Source organism: Coregonus clupeaformis, chromosome 8 (genome assembly GCF_020615455.1).
Source record: "Coregonus clupeaformis isolate EN_2021a chromosome 8, ASM2061545v1, whole genome shotgun sequence".
NCBI classification, from domain to species: domain Eukaryota; kingdom Metazoa; phylum Chordata; class Actinopteri; order Salmoniformes; family Salmonidae; genus Coregonus; species Coregonus clupeaformis.
Window position 1 is genome coordinate 50,447,453 of NC_059199.1, and position 16,245 is coordinate 50,463,697.

The 16,245-nt window shown below is 44.8% G+C and overlaps 1 protein-coding gene across 1 annotated transcript in view; it reads left to right on the forward strand.

Annotated features, from left to right (window-relative positions):
* Window positions 1–16,245, forward strand: part of thsd7aa (thrombospondin, type I, domain containing 7Aa) — a 171,987-nt gene that overhangs the window by 96,076 nt on the left and 59,666 nt on the right. The window contains exons 4-6 of the mRNA XM_041883688.1: window positions 386–564; window positions 5,864–6,019; window positions 11,577–11,780. Of these exons, the coding sequence (XP_041739622.1) occupies window positions 386–564; window positions 5,864–6,019; window positions 11,577–11,780 (539 nt within the window). The remainder of the gene's footprint in view (window positions 1–385; window positions 565–5,863; window positions 6,020–11,576; window positions 11,781–16,245) is intronic.

The window sequence follows — 16,245 nt, forward strand, 5'->3', positions numbered from 1 at the left end:
TGAGTCCATGCAACTTATTATGTGACTTGTTAAGCTACTTTTTACTCCTGAATTTATTTAGGCTTGCCATAACAAAGGGGTTTAATACTCAAGATATTTCAACTTTTCATTTTGTATTACTTTGTAAAATGGTCTAAAAGCATAATTCCACTTTGACATTATGGGATATTTTGTGTAGGCCAGTGACCCAAAATCTAAAATGTAATCAATTTTAAATTCAGGCTGTAACACAAAAAAATGTGAAAAAAGTCAAGGGGTGTGAATACTTTTTGAAGGCACTGTAATTGTGGCATCTTTGATGATTGAATTAATGTATATATTCTTTCCTATCTATTTTATGTTAAAAAATCAAATCAAATCAATCTCCCTTCATTCTCCTCTGCAGGTACAACTGGAAGACAACGGAGTGGACCGAGTGTAGGGTGGACATGTTGCTAAGCCAACAGGACCGTCGTCGTGGTAACCTAACCGGGCTGTGCGGGGGCGGAATCCAGAACCATGAGGTGTACTGTGTCCAGGCAACCAGCACCGACCCTGCCTCAAGCGCTCTTAATAGCAAAGAAGGTAACCTGACCAGCATGCAACTGTCCTTTATCCCCAATGTGTAATCTTTCTCCCATTCTGATAACTCATGCCCCTCCACCAGACTAGGTCATCTCTCTCACCAGGCGTGTGTCTAAAGAAAGCTCATACCCATTGTGTCCCTTTTTTTCCCCTCCCATACTGATGCCTTGTCCCATTGTACAGATCTCTTCCACCTTGTGCAGTGGAGACTGAGCACTTTTTCTAAGGCCGCACTCATGCGCTCTGACAAGAATAGCGTGAAATGAGAATGTGACCTGTGCTACCATGACCTTATGCAATAGCAAGAAATGAAATGGAATACCCTTGCCAGACAAAATTAATACGCTAACGCTGCATGTGTTTCCCCATCCGGGGATCTTTGGAGATCCTACAAGCCTTGCACGACACAAAATTGGTGCATCCCTTCTGAAGAAAATTCTCTAAAAACAATTGTACCCCGTGTGAGAACAGTTCCTTACAGGAGTGGTAGTAGATATCATTGGTTGCATCTCAAATGGCACCCTATTCCCTATATAGTCCACTACTTTTGACCAGGGCCTATAGTGTTGAAGTCAAAAGTAGTGCGCTATGTAGGGAATATAGTTCCATTTGGTACGCAGCCATTGCCTGTCTTACAAACAGCCCAATGTCAATATGACATGGCAGTATATCCATACAGTCAGCAGCAGCAGTAATAACTCTCTGTTCCCAGATAATGTATTAAAACTGTTCCCACTCCCTTGGTAATGTTACACACATGAATGCACAAACGCATGTACACACACACACCAGGCCATCAGACTGTTGAACAGCCATCACTAGCCGGCTACCTGCCCAGGAATCTGTCCTGCACCTTAGAGGCTTTTTTTGTACACATACTCCCACACACACACACACCATATACACACGCAGACTCCTGCACTCACATAAACACTCACACACACGCATACTCCCATACTCACAAACAAATGCACATACACACACACGCTGTCCCATGTATATAGAGACCTTAAACACTAAACAATTCCTGTTTCTTTCATACTGTTTTTCACACTGTGTATTCATATAGTGTATTCTCCACATAGCTCATTTTACTATATCTACTACTGTACATTGCATTGTAGTTACACTGTTTATTCACACCGCATATTTATAAACTGGATTCTTGATATAGCTCACTGTAATATATCTACGGCTGTACATATCATTCCTAGTATATCCTTTCGGTGTATATACACATAGATTGCATTTGGAGTACTGATGCAGTGTTATTTGGGTTGTTAATTGGATTCATTATGACATTTCTTGATTCCTTGTTTTTAGTTTTTTGCTTATTTGTGTACATGGTTGACATATACTGCACTGTTGGGATCTAGTAACATAAGCATGTCACTGCACCTGCTACAACATCTGCTAAACTGTGTACGCCACCAATAAACTTTGATTTGATTTTACACCTCACCACTGTGGTGGAAAGACATGGTTTGATACGGCCCATGTTTTGTCACAGTTTGTCAACCCAGCTTCATATCATCTCTGTAGAGTGTACAGGTTGACAGGGAAATTTAGCTGGGGAGGTTTGAGCGCTCAGTTTTGACTCGACTTGTGCATGCACCCAAAATCATCTCATCTTTTCCGGCTCTGCACACACACACACATGCACGCACACACACACACACATTAGCACCCATGTGTGAAGTGGAACGGGAATTAGGGTGTCTTTACTCCACATCTGGAGCCGGGCTGAATATGAATATGTAAATATGAGTGGGTGGGGAGGGTGAGATCAAGGGAGGGAGGGAGGGAGAGAGAGGGGAGGAAGAAACTGAGGCAGGGAGGAGAAAAATGCATGGACAGAGGGAGGGAGGGAGGGAGGGAGGGAGGGAGGGAGGGAGGGAGGAGTGGTGCGACATGAAATATGAGTGTGGGGTAAAGTAGGTAACACTACTTAGTCAGTGTATAAGAAAGTGACGGTAGCTGGTAGCGAGCCCATATTTATCCAGCCAGTGCTTCCACACTAACTCCCAGACAGACCATCTGATCAGGGGGCTCAACTGGCCAACGCTCACAGAAATTATTCAAATTATTCCAGCTGCTCTCAGACAGCCAGACAGAGGAGGCACTTTGTTGTCCTGTTGAGGCTTTGATAGTAGTGGAATAAAGAGAAGGGAAATACTCAGACATCTAAAGACCAATGTAAACTGCAACTGTGAGCGTCCTGTGTTTTGAAGTGACAGGGTTATCTAGGTGACACAAGTGATGGTGACAGTTACAGAGATAGAAAGGGAGTGAGAGAAGGACAGATAGAGAGGTAGAGAGGGAGGTAGGGAAACACAGCAGGCCCACCGTCCATTACACATATTTTCCTTTCAATCCTTTCCTGTCCGCTCTATGGCACAATTACAACTTCCCCATCCACTTTTGGCATTCACTTCCTCATTCCCCACTCTCCTCTCTTAATTTCCTTCTAATTAATCTCTCCTGTCTTCAAAACCAAACATTACACACTGGAACAAAACATGAAATACACAGTTCTAGGTTATTATAGGGATCTACACAGAATTTCTCTCATCTCGAGCAATATACTGCTGAATCTATGAAGCATTATTCACAAATCTCCATCTCAGCTGTAACAGAGCTAAATCTTCAGTCTGATTTAAACTGATCTTGTTTTTTTTGTTTTAATCCCAATGCGATTTGACTGAGGCTGGATGGTTGTGTGTGTGTGTGTGTGTATGTGTGTGTGTGTGTGTGTGTGTGTGGTGTCTCTGAACTCCCTACCGCCTCTCTGCCAGATTAATCATATAGGCTTGTTACTGTCCTGTATCTGTACGCATTCTCAGTGGCATTTATTTGTACACAAAATTCCCTGCTTCAATCATTCTGGGGATTACAGCTGGCTTCAACAAACCCATGTTATGAATGCCAAAATGCTGCTGAAATTAAGTGTGCATAAGAAGCATTGATTATCAAAACCCACGCACGCACTGTCACACACATATATACACACACTCTAATATGTCTGCCAATGTAATAATATCACAGCTCATGTTTGGCTAAACAGGACTCTGATTTATATTCCTATTCCATGGGGGGTCAGATATGGACAACAGGGAAAAGCAACTGTCTCAATATCTGTCTACTACCAGTAACTGGAGGCAGAGAGAGAGAGAGAGAGAGAGAGAGAGAGAGAGAGAGAGAGAGAGAGAGAGAGAGAGAGAGAGAGAGAGAGAGAGAGAGAGAGAGAGAGAGAGAGATGAATGGAGAGAGAGAGAGAGAGAGAGAGAGAGAGAGAGAGAGAGAGAGAGAGAGAATGGAGAGAGAGAGAGAGGAATGGAGAGAGAGAGAGAGGAATGGAGAGAGAGAGGGGATTGGAGAGTGCAGGGAGGGGAATGGAGAGTGCAGGGAGGCAGTGAATCTGATGTTATTGTAGTTATTGGATTTGATGGTCATCAGTTCTAGCCAGCTCTGTTCTGTTTGGTTGTAATCAATATGGAGCCTTATTAGAGGGCCCATAGATACATTATGTAGCTAGCAGTAGAACGGCTGGCTGTGTGATGTCATCCGGAAGTAGAGTTATTGATGATGATGGCAAGGGATGACAGAGAGAGGAGGAGAGGGGCGAGTCGCAGGTGTCTGGCTGGGCTTGGAGGGCCTGGTTTGGCCCCAGGAACCCCTGCGTGGTGTATGTGTGTAAGGCAGGGTAGAAACTAGACGAGACCATCTGGCAGGAGACAGAGCGAGAGACGCATGTGGCACCTCAACCAAGGTCACCCAGCACGGAGTGGTTCATTAATCATCCTTTGTTATTATGGAGGATGACAAAATACACTAGCTACTTCAGTCTACACACACACACACACACACACACACACACACACACACACACACACACACACACACACACACACTACACACACTACACACAAAATGACACACACACAGTAGATACTTTACATTGACTAGGAGGGTGGGGCAGAAAGTGCCATTCTCTACCAAAATAGCCATGCAGCATGGAGGAGACGTAACCACAAATGGCTTTGATGAAAATGGGCCGGCGGACCGTGCAACGTGACGAGTAAACATGTAGCGCCATCGTTTCTAGTCAGTATTGTTACCGCCACACACACAAACACGCACACACACATACACACAAACACAGGTGTGACACACACACACACACAGTTGTGACACACACACAGGTCATTTGAACAGCGTGTTTTAAAACAGTTGGCCAGTGGTGTAGGTAAGCCTTCTAAAGTGGCGTAGGTAAGCATCCATTCAATACACTTTAAAGCACGTGTGTAAAACTCATTTCACGGAGGGCCGAGTGTCTGCAGGCTTTCGCTCCTCCCTTGTACTTGATTGATGAATTAAGGTCACTGATTAGTAAAGAAGTCCCCTCACCTGGATGTCTAGGTCTTAATTGAAAGGAAAAAACAAAAACCTGCAGACATCAGGCCCTCCATGGAATGAGTTTTACACCCCTGCTTTAAAGGATATGTAGCCTACTCCTCTTGATTGCTCCTATTCAGCTAGCATTGCCAGAGGGATTTCATAATTACTAAAATAGATTAAAATGCTTAGCAGATTGAAAAAAATTGATTATCACTCGACAGGCACGCACGTACACACACACGCACGAACGCACGCACACACACACAGACAGATTTTAACAGACACTATTTAAAGGACACACCTTTGGCCAAGTGGAGGCAATTTGCATGTGAATGTGTCAGACTCAGGCTTCAGTCACAGCATGGTGATGGAGCGATGGGAATGATTCAACAGAGCAGTCACCTTGTAGCTTTATCCACCGTGTGTGTGTGTGTGTGTGTGTGTGTGTGTGTGTGTGTGTGTGTGTGTGTGTGTGTGTGTGTGTGTGTGTGTGTGTGTGTGTGTGTGTGTGTGTGTGTGTGTGTGTGTCATTGAGCCTGATCCCCTTTGGGGATATAGAGGAACAAAAAGGCATTTGTTGTTTCAAACTAGACTGGATTTAGAAGGAGGACAAACAAACGAAAGGCCATACTGTTTGCTAAATGTTGTCTTGGATTTGAGAAGGCGTGAGGGTAGGAATATTCATACAGAATATACATACAGTATATTACATGTAAATGTATGTGGATATTCTCTAAGGGCCTATCACTGTACTACCTATCTTTTCTAACATCATGTTTTTGTATGTTTTCATACTTGTAAACAGTGACATATGTCTGGGCTTGCCCCCAACATTACCTAGTTACGACAATCTCTGCCCTGTTCTAATATCATGTCTCTGTGTATTTCTCTGTGTTTCTAGCCTCCAGGCCCGTTGACGGTGACCTGTGCCTCAGTCCGCCCCCCAATACCACCCAGCTGTGCCACATCCCCTGTCCTGTGGAGTGTGACGTGTCCTCCTGGAGTGCTTGGGGACCCTGCACCTTCGAGAACTGCCTGGACACAGCTGCCAAGAAAGGTGGGTGGAACACAGCTGTAATGGCAGTTATGCCTAGGCTTTAGCTTTGTGGGCTACACTAGTCTTGACTTCGATACAGATTCAGTCAAATAGACGGCCATCTTGAAATTATGGCATTGGACACCACACCCTGGGTGTGACATAGTAATAGCTATACTTTAGTGATGATGAATATGAACACTTTATTTTTTTTATTGCTCCGGGCTGGGTTACAGCACCCAAAGACATATCAATACAGCAACCAAAGACGTATAGTAACTAACACAAGAGGAATAAAATAAAATTCACAAGAATGGAGCTATATACAAGGAGTGCCAGTACCAGATCAATATGCAGATGTATCAGGTATATGAGGTAGATATGTCCATGAAGGCAGGTTAAAGTGACTAGGCGTCAGGATAGATAATAATAAGAGTAAAATAAAGAACATAGTAGCAGCAGAAAATGATGAGTGTAAAAGTGTGTGTGAGTGTGGGAGAGTGTGAGTGTGCGTGTATGTACAGTATGTGTGTTTGTGTTGTGTCGGTATGTGTTTGTGTGTTTACATTATTATATTTTTTTGTAATTTAGCAGACACTCTTATCCAGAGAGACTTACAGTTAGTGCATTCGTCTTAAGATAGCAAGGTGGCACAACCACATACAGTATCCCAGGCATAGTAAGTAAACGTTTCCTCAATAAAGTAGCTATCAGCAAAGTCAGAGCTAGAGAGGTCAAGTGCGAGTGTTTCAGTTTGTTCTTTTTTAGGGGGTATTTAAGATACTCTTTGAAGAGGTAGGGTTTCAGGTGCTTTCGGAAGATGGGCAAGGGCTCTGCTGTCCTAGCTTTAGGGGGAAGCTGGTTCCACCATTGGGGTACCAGGACAGAGAAGAGCGGGAGCTGGCCTCCCGCAGGGGTGGGAGGGCCAAGAGACCAGAGGTGGTGAACATAGTGCTCGGGTTGGGGTGTAGGGTTTGAGCATAGCCTGAAGGTAGGGAGGGGAAGTTCCTCTTGCTGTTCCGTAGGTAAGCACCATGGTCTTGTAGTGGATGTGAGCTTCGACTGGAAGCCAGTGGAGTGTGCGGAGGAACGAGGTGACATGGGAAAAGTTGGGAAGGTTGAAAACCAGGTGGGCTGCAGCGTTCTGGATAGGTTGCAGGGGTTTGATGGCACAAGCGGGGAGCCCAGCCAACAGCGAGTTGCAGTAGTCCAGACGGGAGATGACAAGGGAAAGGAGAAAATGTGTTGAGTGTCATCCGCATAGCAATGATAGGAGAGGCCATGTGAGGATATGACGGAGCCGAGTGACTTGGTGAATAGAGAGAAGAAGAGAGGGCCTAAAACCGAGCCCTGTAGTGAACTTACATTTGAAGTCGGAAGTTTACATACACTTAGGTTGGAGTCATTCAAACTCGTTTTTCAACCACTCCACAATATTCTTGTTAACAAACTATAGTTTTGGCAAGTCGGTTAGGACATCTACTTTGTGCATGACACAAGTACTTTTTCAAACAATTGTTTACATACAGATTATTTCACTTATAATTCACTGTATCACAATTCCAGTGATCCAGTTTACATACACTAAATGACTGTGCCTTTAAACAGCTTGGAAAATTTCAGAAAATTATGTCATTTGAGTCAATTGGAGGTGTACCTGTGGATGTATTTCAAGGCCTACCTTCAAACTCAGTGCCTCTTTGCTTGACATCATGGGAAAATGAAAAGAAATCAGCCAAGACCTCAGAAAACAAATTGTAGACCTCCACAAGTCTGGTTCAAATGCCTGAAGGTACCACGTTCATCTGTACAAACAATAGTACGCAAGTCTAAACACCATGGGACCACGCAGCCGTCATACCGCTCAGGAAGGAGACGCGTTCTGTCTCCTAGAGATGAACGTACTTTGGTGCGAAAAGTGCAAATCAATCCCAGAACAACAGCAAAGGACATTGTGAAGTTGCTGGAGGAAACAGGTAAAAAAGTATCTATATCAACAGTAAAACGAGTCCTATACCGACATAACCTGAAAGGCCGCTCAGCAAGGAAGAAGCCACTGCTCCAAAACCGCCATAAAAAAGCCAGACTACGGTTTGCAACTGCACATGGGGACAAAGATCGTACTTTTTGGAGAAATGTCCTCTGGTCTGATGAAACAAAAATAGAACTGTTTGGCCATAATGACCATCGTTATGTTTGGAGGAAAAAGGGGGTTGCTTGCAAGCCGAAGAACACCATCCCAACTATGAAGGACGGGGTGGCAGCATCATGCTGTGGGGGTGCTTTGCTGCAGGAGGGACTGGTGCACTTCACAAAATAGATGGCATCATGAGGAAGGAAAATTATGTGGATATATTGAAGCAACATCTCAAGACATCAGTCAGGAAGTTAAAGCTTGGTCTCAAATGTGTCTTCCAAATGGACAATGACCCCAAGCATACTTCCAAAGTTGTGGCAAAATGGCTTAAAGACAACAAAGTCAAGGTATTGGAGTGGCCATCACAAAGCCCTGACCTCAATCCTATTGAACATTTGTGGGCAGAACTGAAAAAGCATGTGCGAGCAAGGAGGCCTACAAACCTGACTCAGTGACACCAGCTCTGTCAGGAGGAATGTGCCAAAATTCCCCCAACTTATTGTGGGAAGCTCGTGGAAGACTACCCGAAACGTTTGACCCAAGTTAAACAATTTAAAGGCAATGCTACCAAATACTAATTGTATATGTATGTAAACTTCTGACCCACTGGTAATGTGATGAAAGAAATAAAAGCTGAAATAAATAATTCTCTCTACTATTATTCTGACATTTCACATTCTTAAAATAAAGTGGTGATCCTAACTGACCTAAGACAGGGAATTTTTACTAGGATTAAATGTCAGGAATTGTGAAAAAACTGAGTTTAAATGTATTTGGCTAAGGTGTATGTAAACTTCCGACTTCAACTGTACGTGGTGCAGACACAGGTACGACCACATCACCTGGTAGGAGCAGCCTGCCAGGTAGGATGCAATCCAGGAGTGCGCATAGCCTGAGACGCCCAGCCCTGAAAGTGTGGAGAGGAGGATCTGGTAGTTCATGGTGTCAAAGGCAGTGGATAGATCTAGGAGGATGAGAATAGAGGAGTGAAAGTCTGCTTTGGCAGTGCGAAGAGCCTCCGTGACACAGAGAAGAGCTGTCTCGGTTGAGTGACCCGTCTTGAAGCCTGACTGGTTAGGGTCAAGAAGATTGTTCTGAGAGAGATAATGAGAGAGTTGATCAGAGACAGCACGTTGAAGTGTTTTAGAAAGAAAATAAAGAAGGGATACAGGTCTATGGTTTTAGACGTCAGATGAGTCGAGTGTTGGTTTCTTGAGGAGGGAAGGGCCTTGGGCCATTTTGAAGTCAGAGGGGATGCAGCGAGTGGTCAGGGATGAGTTGATGAGGGAACTGAGGAATGGGAGAAGGTCTCCAGAGATGATTTGTAGAAGGGAGGAGGGGATGGGGCGAGCAGGCAGGTTGTCGGTCGTATGTAGTGTTTGTGAATGTGTGAGGCTTTTGTGTCGGTGTAACAGTTTAGTGTGTGTGAGTGAGTGTGTATATGCTGTGTATATAAAGTATAGTGAGTGTGCGTAGGGTCAGTGAAAGATAGAGTCAGTGCAGACAGTTCTGGTACCTTAAATTTAGCAGTCTAGATATTTTGCCGGACGGTAGCAGAGAGAGCAGTCTATGGCTTGGGTGGCTGGAGTCTTTGCCAATTTTTCGGTCCTTCCTCTGAAACCACCTGGTATAGAGGTCCTGGATGGCAGGGAGCTCGGCCCCAGTGATGTACCCTCTGTAGTTCCTTGCGGTCGGATGCCAAGCAGTTGCCACACCAAGCACTGATGCAGCCAGTCAAGATGCTCTCGATGGTGCAGCTGTATAACTTTTTGAGGATCTCAGGGCCCATGCCAAATATTTTCAGCCTCCTGAGGGGGAAGAGGCGCTGCCGTGCCCTCTTCACAACCGTGTGTGGACCATATTAAGTTCTTAGTGATGTGGACGCCAAGGAACTTGACACCAAGGAACTCACAGTCACACACAGATACACATACACGCTGGCTGGCTCAACCCTTAATTATCCCTGGTACAAAACAGCAGCAGCAGCAGCCTCTGAGCTCCAGCACCCTTTATCACCTCCACCAGGGTGACTAATGCATATTGACTCTACCCTAATGAAGCATCTCAAATGGAAGGGACGCCTAGAAATTGTCTCCCATGCATCTTAATGATTGATTCACTCGCGTCTCTCTCTCTCTCTTTCTTTCTCACTCTCGTCGCACCACACACTCGTCTTGTGTCTCACACTACTGTACAGTATGTCATACAGCACACACACAACCTTGACTGGAGTGTAGAGGACAGTAGAGATATTATATCAAAAACCCTGGCTGGACCCCTATCCTATCCATTCCCCACTCTCTAACACCCCCACCCACCTGCCCTTCACCCTTCCTAAACCCTCCACCTCTCCCCTTCTCTTCACACTTTCCCCCACCCCCTGTCCCTGTTAAACTAAACCATCCACCTCAGCCCTGACACCTGACTACACACCTCCATCCTCCAGCTGACCCTCCTGATTAAATAGAGGTTTCGGGGAACAAAAGGACAGAATCAGAAATAATCAGAGGAAATAGAGCCATCATCCACCTGAGTCCTCCAGTCCTGTTGGCTCCCCCATGGTCATTCTCTCTTATCAGGCTGGAGCAACAGTGGGGATTAGACCCTGGGGCTGGGGGTAGGGTGACCTTGGGCTGGGCAGGCAGGGGTTAACATAACACACACACATGCACAGGCACACACAGGCACGCACACAGGCAAGCACACACACACACACACACACCAGCAATCACCACTTCCATGCCCTTGAGCAGAGCGAGAGGAAAGCCCTTGGCCTTTGAACAGCACAAATCCCAGCCGTATTAATTGATTGCTGCATACATTAGTAGACATGAGTCACTTTGGGTAAAAGCCTGGGTTAATAAGGAGAGAATAATAACAGTCATTATAGGAAGCTGATTATTTAATGTATGTCATCTTCTGGGGCTTAATGGTCCTGTCATGTTAAATAAAGAAATACATAAATGTTATCATCAAAGCCAAGACACACTGTGACGGTAGCAGAACAGAGGGAGCTTCATGTACTGAAGTTAGACATTTAAATTGTGACTCCTTGAAAAACAAGTTAAGCTACCCTGAAAAGTGCTACCACAGAGGGGGAGGTTGGTGTTGAGGGAGGCCCTGAAAAGTGCTACCACAGAGGGGGAGGTTGGTGTTGAGGGAGGCCCTGAAAAGTGCTACCACAGAGGGGGAGGTTGGTGTTGAGGGAGGCCCTGAAAAGTGCAACCACAGAGGGGGAGGTTGGTCATGAGCAAAGGGGTGGTGTGTGAATGTCTGTTAGTTCCTGCTGTTTAAAAAAATACTGAAAAGGTGACCTGTATGTTGTTTATAGTTATTTTGGATAGTAGAAGCAGATCGTAGAATGGCATAATTACACAGCTATGTATGGTTCCATGGCAGCACCGGTATACCTACATCTATTTTCCTGTCTTTTCCTACCAGGGTTCAAACTGAGGAAGAGGAGGATCGTCAACGAGCCGACGGGAGGAACAGGAAGCTGCCCTCACCTGGTGGAGGCCATACCATGTGACGAACCCAGCTGCTATGATTGGCTGCTGGTGAAGCTGGAGGAGTGTATCCCGGACAACGAGAGAGAGTGTGGACCTGGCACCCAGATACCACAAGTCCAGTGTGTCAACAGTGATGGTAGAGAGAGAGAGAGAGAGAGAGAGAGAGAGAGAGAGAGAGGAGAGAGAGAGAGAGAGAGAGAGAGAGAGAGAGAGAGAGAGAGAGAGAGAGAGAGAGAGAGAGAGAGAGAGAGAGAGAGAGAGAGAGAGAGAGAGAGAGAGAGAGAGAGAGAGAGAGAGAGAGAGAGAGAGAGAGAGAGAGAGAGAGAGAGAGAGAGAGAGAGAGAGAGAGAGAGAGAGAGAGAGAGAGAGAGAGAGAGAGAGAGAGAGAGAGAGAGAGAGAGAAAAACTGGCACCCAGATACCACAAGTCCAGTGTGTCAACAGTGATGAGAAAGAGAGGAGGTCTATTGTATCGGTGTGTTAATTACCATGTAACAAAATATTTTCATGCTTTGTTCAAGGGTTGTGTTACAATACGTTTGCGTCTCAGAGACCCATATTGTTTTGGCTTTAGCTTTACTGCCTTGAACTGTGCCTGCGGGTGCTTGGCCTTAGACGATGCCCAAGTGTGTGTGTGTGTGTGTCCAAAAGGGTAATTGCTGTTTCTGTAAAAAAAAAAAATCTTGTTTTGTGGATATTTATTTATCTCTCTATTGTTTGTCTTGTCCTTAGATTGCACAGAGCTATGGAGGCTTGTGCCTGTGTGTTTGTGTGTGTAATTGTGCTGGCTGAGACATACGGAGAGCTGTGCTGGCACTGCCTGAGGAGGGACACACACACACACTGGGACAGAGCTAGATATACAGCACCTGCTCGTTCATGTCCTCTACAAATGAAACTGGGCTACAGAGATACAATTCAGTTAGCATGTGAGAGTAAATGAAACTGGGCTACAGAGACAGAATTCAGTTAGCATGTGAGAGTAAATGAAAATGGGCTACAGAGACAGAATTCAGTTAGCATGTGAGAGTAAATGAAGAAACAATAACCACAGTGCTTGTTGCTTTTAGCAAGCACGGTACTATTGGCTTGTATTACTGTAGTGGTCCACCATTTGAAGACTGAAGAGAGCAGCTTGATTTGGTTGGTTGGTATAGTCTTACAGTCTAACAGGGCACAAATTGAAATCCTTTACTTTCCTCATTCTTATTCATACACTCCCACACACAGTCCAACTGACAACTCTACCATTGTCTCTTAAGACCTACGATTTACATTGTTTTTCTAACAGTGCCGAACCAAGATGCTAAAATCGAAGCGATGCATAACTCCTCAGTCCCATCTTCACACATATCGCATTATTCTCTGAGCGTCTGACAAAGAGCAAACATTTGTTATGGCATGTGTAATAGGAAGCAGTGCATCTTGGGAGGAGTGTAACTGATGCATTTTTTATGTGGTTTGGGAGGTGAGAGTTTTAGTCAGGGAAGACCGAAGGGGTCTGATGTTTTAGTCAGGGAAGACCGAAGGGGTCTTGTGTTTTAGTCAGGGAAGACCGAAGGGGCCTTGTGTTTTAGTCAGGGAAGACCGAAGGGGTCTTCTGTTTTAGTCAGGGAAGACCGAAGGGGTCTTGTGTTTTAGTCAGGGAAGACCGAAGGGGCCTTTTATTTTAGTCAGGGAAGACCGAAGGGGCCTTGTGTTTTAGTCAGGGAAGACCAAAGGGGTCTTGTGTTTTAGTCAGGGAAGACCGAAGGGGCCTTTTATTTTAGTCAGGGAAGACCGAAGGGGCCTTGTGTTTTAGTCAGGGAAGACCAAAGGGGTCTTGTGTTTTAGTCAGGGAAGACCGAAGGGGCCTTTTATTTTAGTCAGGGAAAACCGAAGGGGCCTTGTGTTTTAGTCAGGGAAGACCAAAGGGGTCTTGTGTTTTAGTCAGGGAAGACCGAAGGGGCCTTGTGTTTTAGTCAGGGAAGACCGAAGGGGCCTTGTGTTTTAGTCAGGGAAGACCGAAGGGGCCTTGTGTTTTAGTCAGGGAAGACCGAAGGGGCCTTTTATTTTAGTCAGGGAAGACCAAAGGGATCTTGTGTTTTAGTCAGGGAAGACCGAAGGGGTCTTGTGTTTTAGTCAGGGAAGACCGAAGTGGCCTTGTGTTTTAGTCAGGGAAGACCGAAGGGGCCTTGTGTTTTAGTCAGGGAAGACCGAAGGGGCCTTTTATTTTAGAGACACAGTTTAGTCTCATTTCAATAATTTAATTAACCCTAATTTAATTAAGTTCAGAATAATCGAGTGAATATGCATACAGTAGCTGACTTGAGAATTTAACAATGCAAATGATAAAGAGTGTGAGTTTTATTATGGCGGAATGAAGGTGTGATTCACCTGTATAGTACCTTAATAGACTCCCAATTCAATATATCTGAAATAGTAATCTTAGTTTAAAATGATTAAATAATCCAACAATGAATAGAATGGGAAAGAAATGAGAGATGTCAATGGCTTCCCTTCTCACTCCATTGTGTTATCAGGGAAATGTGAAGAACTCAATTGTCATTAATTATTCAATTAGGGACTGTGCGTTGTAATTGTATTTTACATCCTGGGAATTTTCTATTCTCTCTTGTTCGACTAAGATTCAGCGTATGAATATAGCAATTATCAGAAGATTCCTGAACCATAGCACACTGCCCGCTAATGAGCACCCTAGGGAGGGAGGGAGTGTGTGTGTGTGTGTGTGTGTGTGTGTGTGTGTGTGTGTGTGTGTGTGTGTGTGTGTGTGTGTGTGTGCATTCATGTGTGTGTGTGTGTGTTGGTACTTCTCAATCAGTTCTCATATTATAAGAGTAATCAAGGTTCCCATTCACATCAGCCAGAGCCTCGTGCTGCCTGTACCATGCTGTTGCCGTGATGATGATTACACACAGTCCTCCTCTTATTTTAGCCGAATGGTGAAAGGCAAATGAACTACAAATGGAAAGTAAGCCTTGATGATTACTAGTCTAATGGTCTCTTCCTTTCTGAGGAGAAGAATATCTAGATTGTATATTGAACAATTTATGGTACACCAGGAATGCTATTAGGACTGAGAAAGTGATATTGATGAGATGAAACACTAATAACACTAGTCTCTCTCAACCACATTCTGCTCACAACTCCCTCTTTCCCTCCTCGGCTCCTCATCCTTTCATCCCTCCCTCCCTCCCTCTTTCCCTCCCCGGCTCCTCATCCTTTCATCCCTCCCTCCCTCTTTCCCTCCTCGGCTCCTCATCCTTTCATCACTCCCTCCCTCCCTCTTTCCCTCCTCGGCTCCTCATTCCTCCCTCTTCTACTCACCACTCCTTATTCCTTACCTCATTTTCAACCCTTCCTACCTCCTAATTCTCACCATTTTCTATCCATTCCCCCTTTCAATCCCTACCTAGAGACACTGTGTATTATATTGATCCATTTAGCTATGTGGTGAACAAGCCCAACCCAGGTAGCTTTTCTGTCTAGACCCTGATATCTTTATTCATGGTGACCTTCCCATCATTCTTCGCCACTTACAGAGACAACATGGCTGCTGGCTGCGGTGAGCTTGTTTTTATGGCAGCACCCTGTTAAATCAGACTTAGTTACTGGTAAATTAGATTACCTGGCGCTGCTCCACACAGTCAGATCCCATTTACCCTGCCTTTCTTCCACATTATTGTGTGTGTGTCCTGTGTGTGTATGTTCTCTGTGTGTGTGTGTGTGTGTGTGTGTGTGTGTGTGTGAAATCTATGTGCGACACAAATCTTTCCCCGCCCGGATGGAATGAGACAGGGTTACATAGAGAATATGTCAAACAACGTCTGGTACTTTTCCAGACCCAGCTAGAGGGGGTTCTCATGTGAGGTGTGTAAAAGTTAAAGGAGAATTGTCCCTTTGATCGGTTGGATAGCTTGCAGAGTTGAGGACAGGTTGTTTCACCTCTGTGGGTTTTGTTTACTTGATTTCCAGACACTTGCTAGATGGGGGGAAGTGGGGAATTTCTGAAAGGTGAGAAGGATGTTTTGGATTTGAATGGTCCATGATTCAATAGGTTTGTTGTTCATTTGCATTGCAAATAATGTACTTCTTGCAAGGCATGAATCTCTTCATTATTAAAGCCTTCCGTGTAGATGTGTTTGTTGTCTTTCGACATTCATGTTTGTTTTACCGTCTTGAGTTTCCATAGGCTTCTATTGTGTCCACCCCGGAGGGCTTGTGAATGAAGCCAAAATATGTGCATTTTCTCACCCCTGGTGTTTCTTCTTGTGTTTTTATAACATTTTCAATTCCAGGGATAGTTTTGTCACAAAACTGTTGCGTTAAATAGCAAATGTGCCGACTCTTGGCACGTGCGCTCTAGCCAACAGCTGGCAGACACAGAGCAGGTAGGCTGTGCATGTAGGCTAGTCTACATGATAAGTTTATAATGGATAAGAGTGAGAATATTTGTATTTGTCAAACAGCAGTCAAGCATCGATCATCATGTCACCAGAATAAGACCCTCAGTATTTATTGGTAAGGAGCATCAAGCTCATCACCTTGTACTTTCACCACCCTGTGAAGTTCATCGTAACTTATTTGATCTGTAGCCTAATA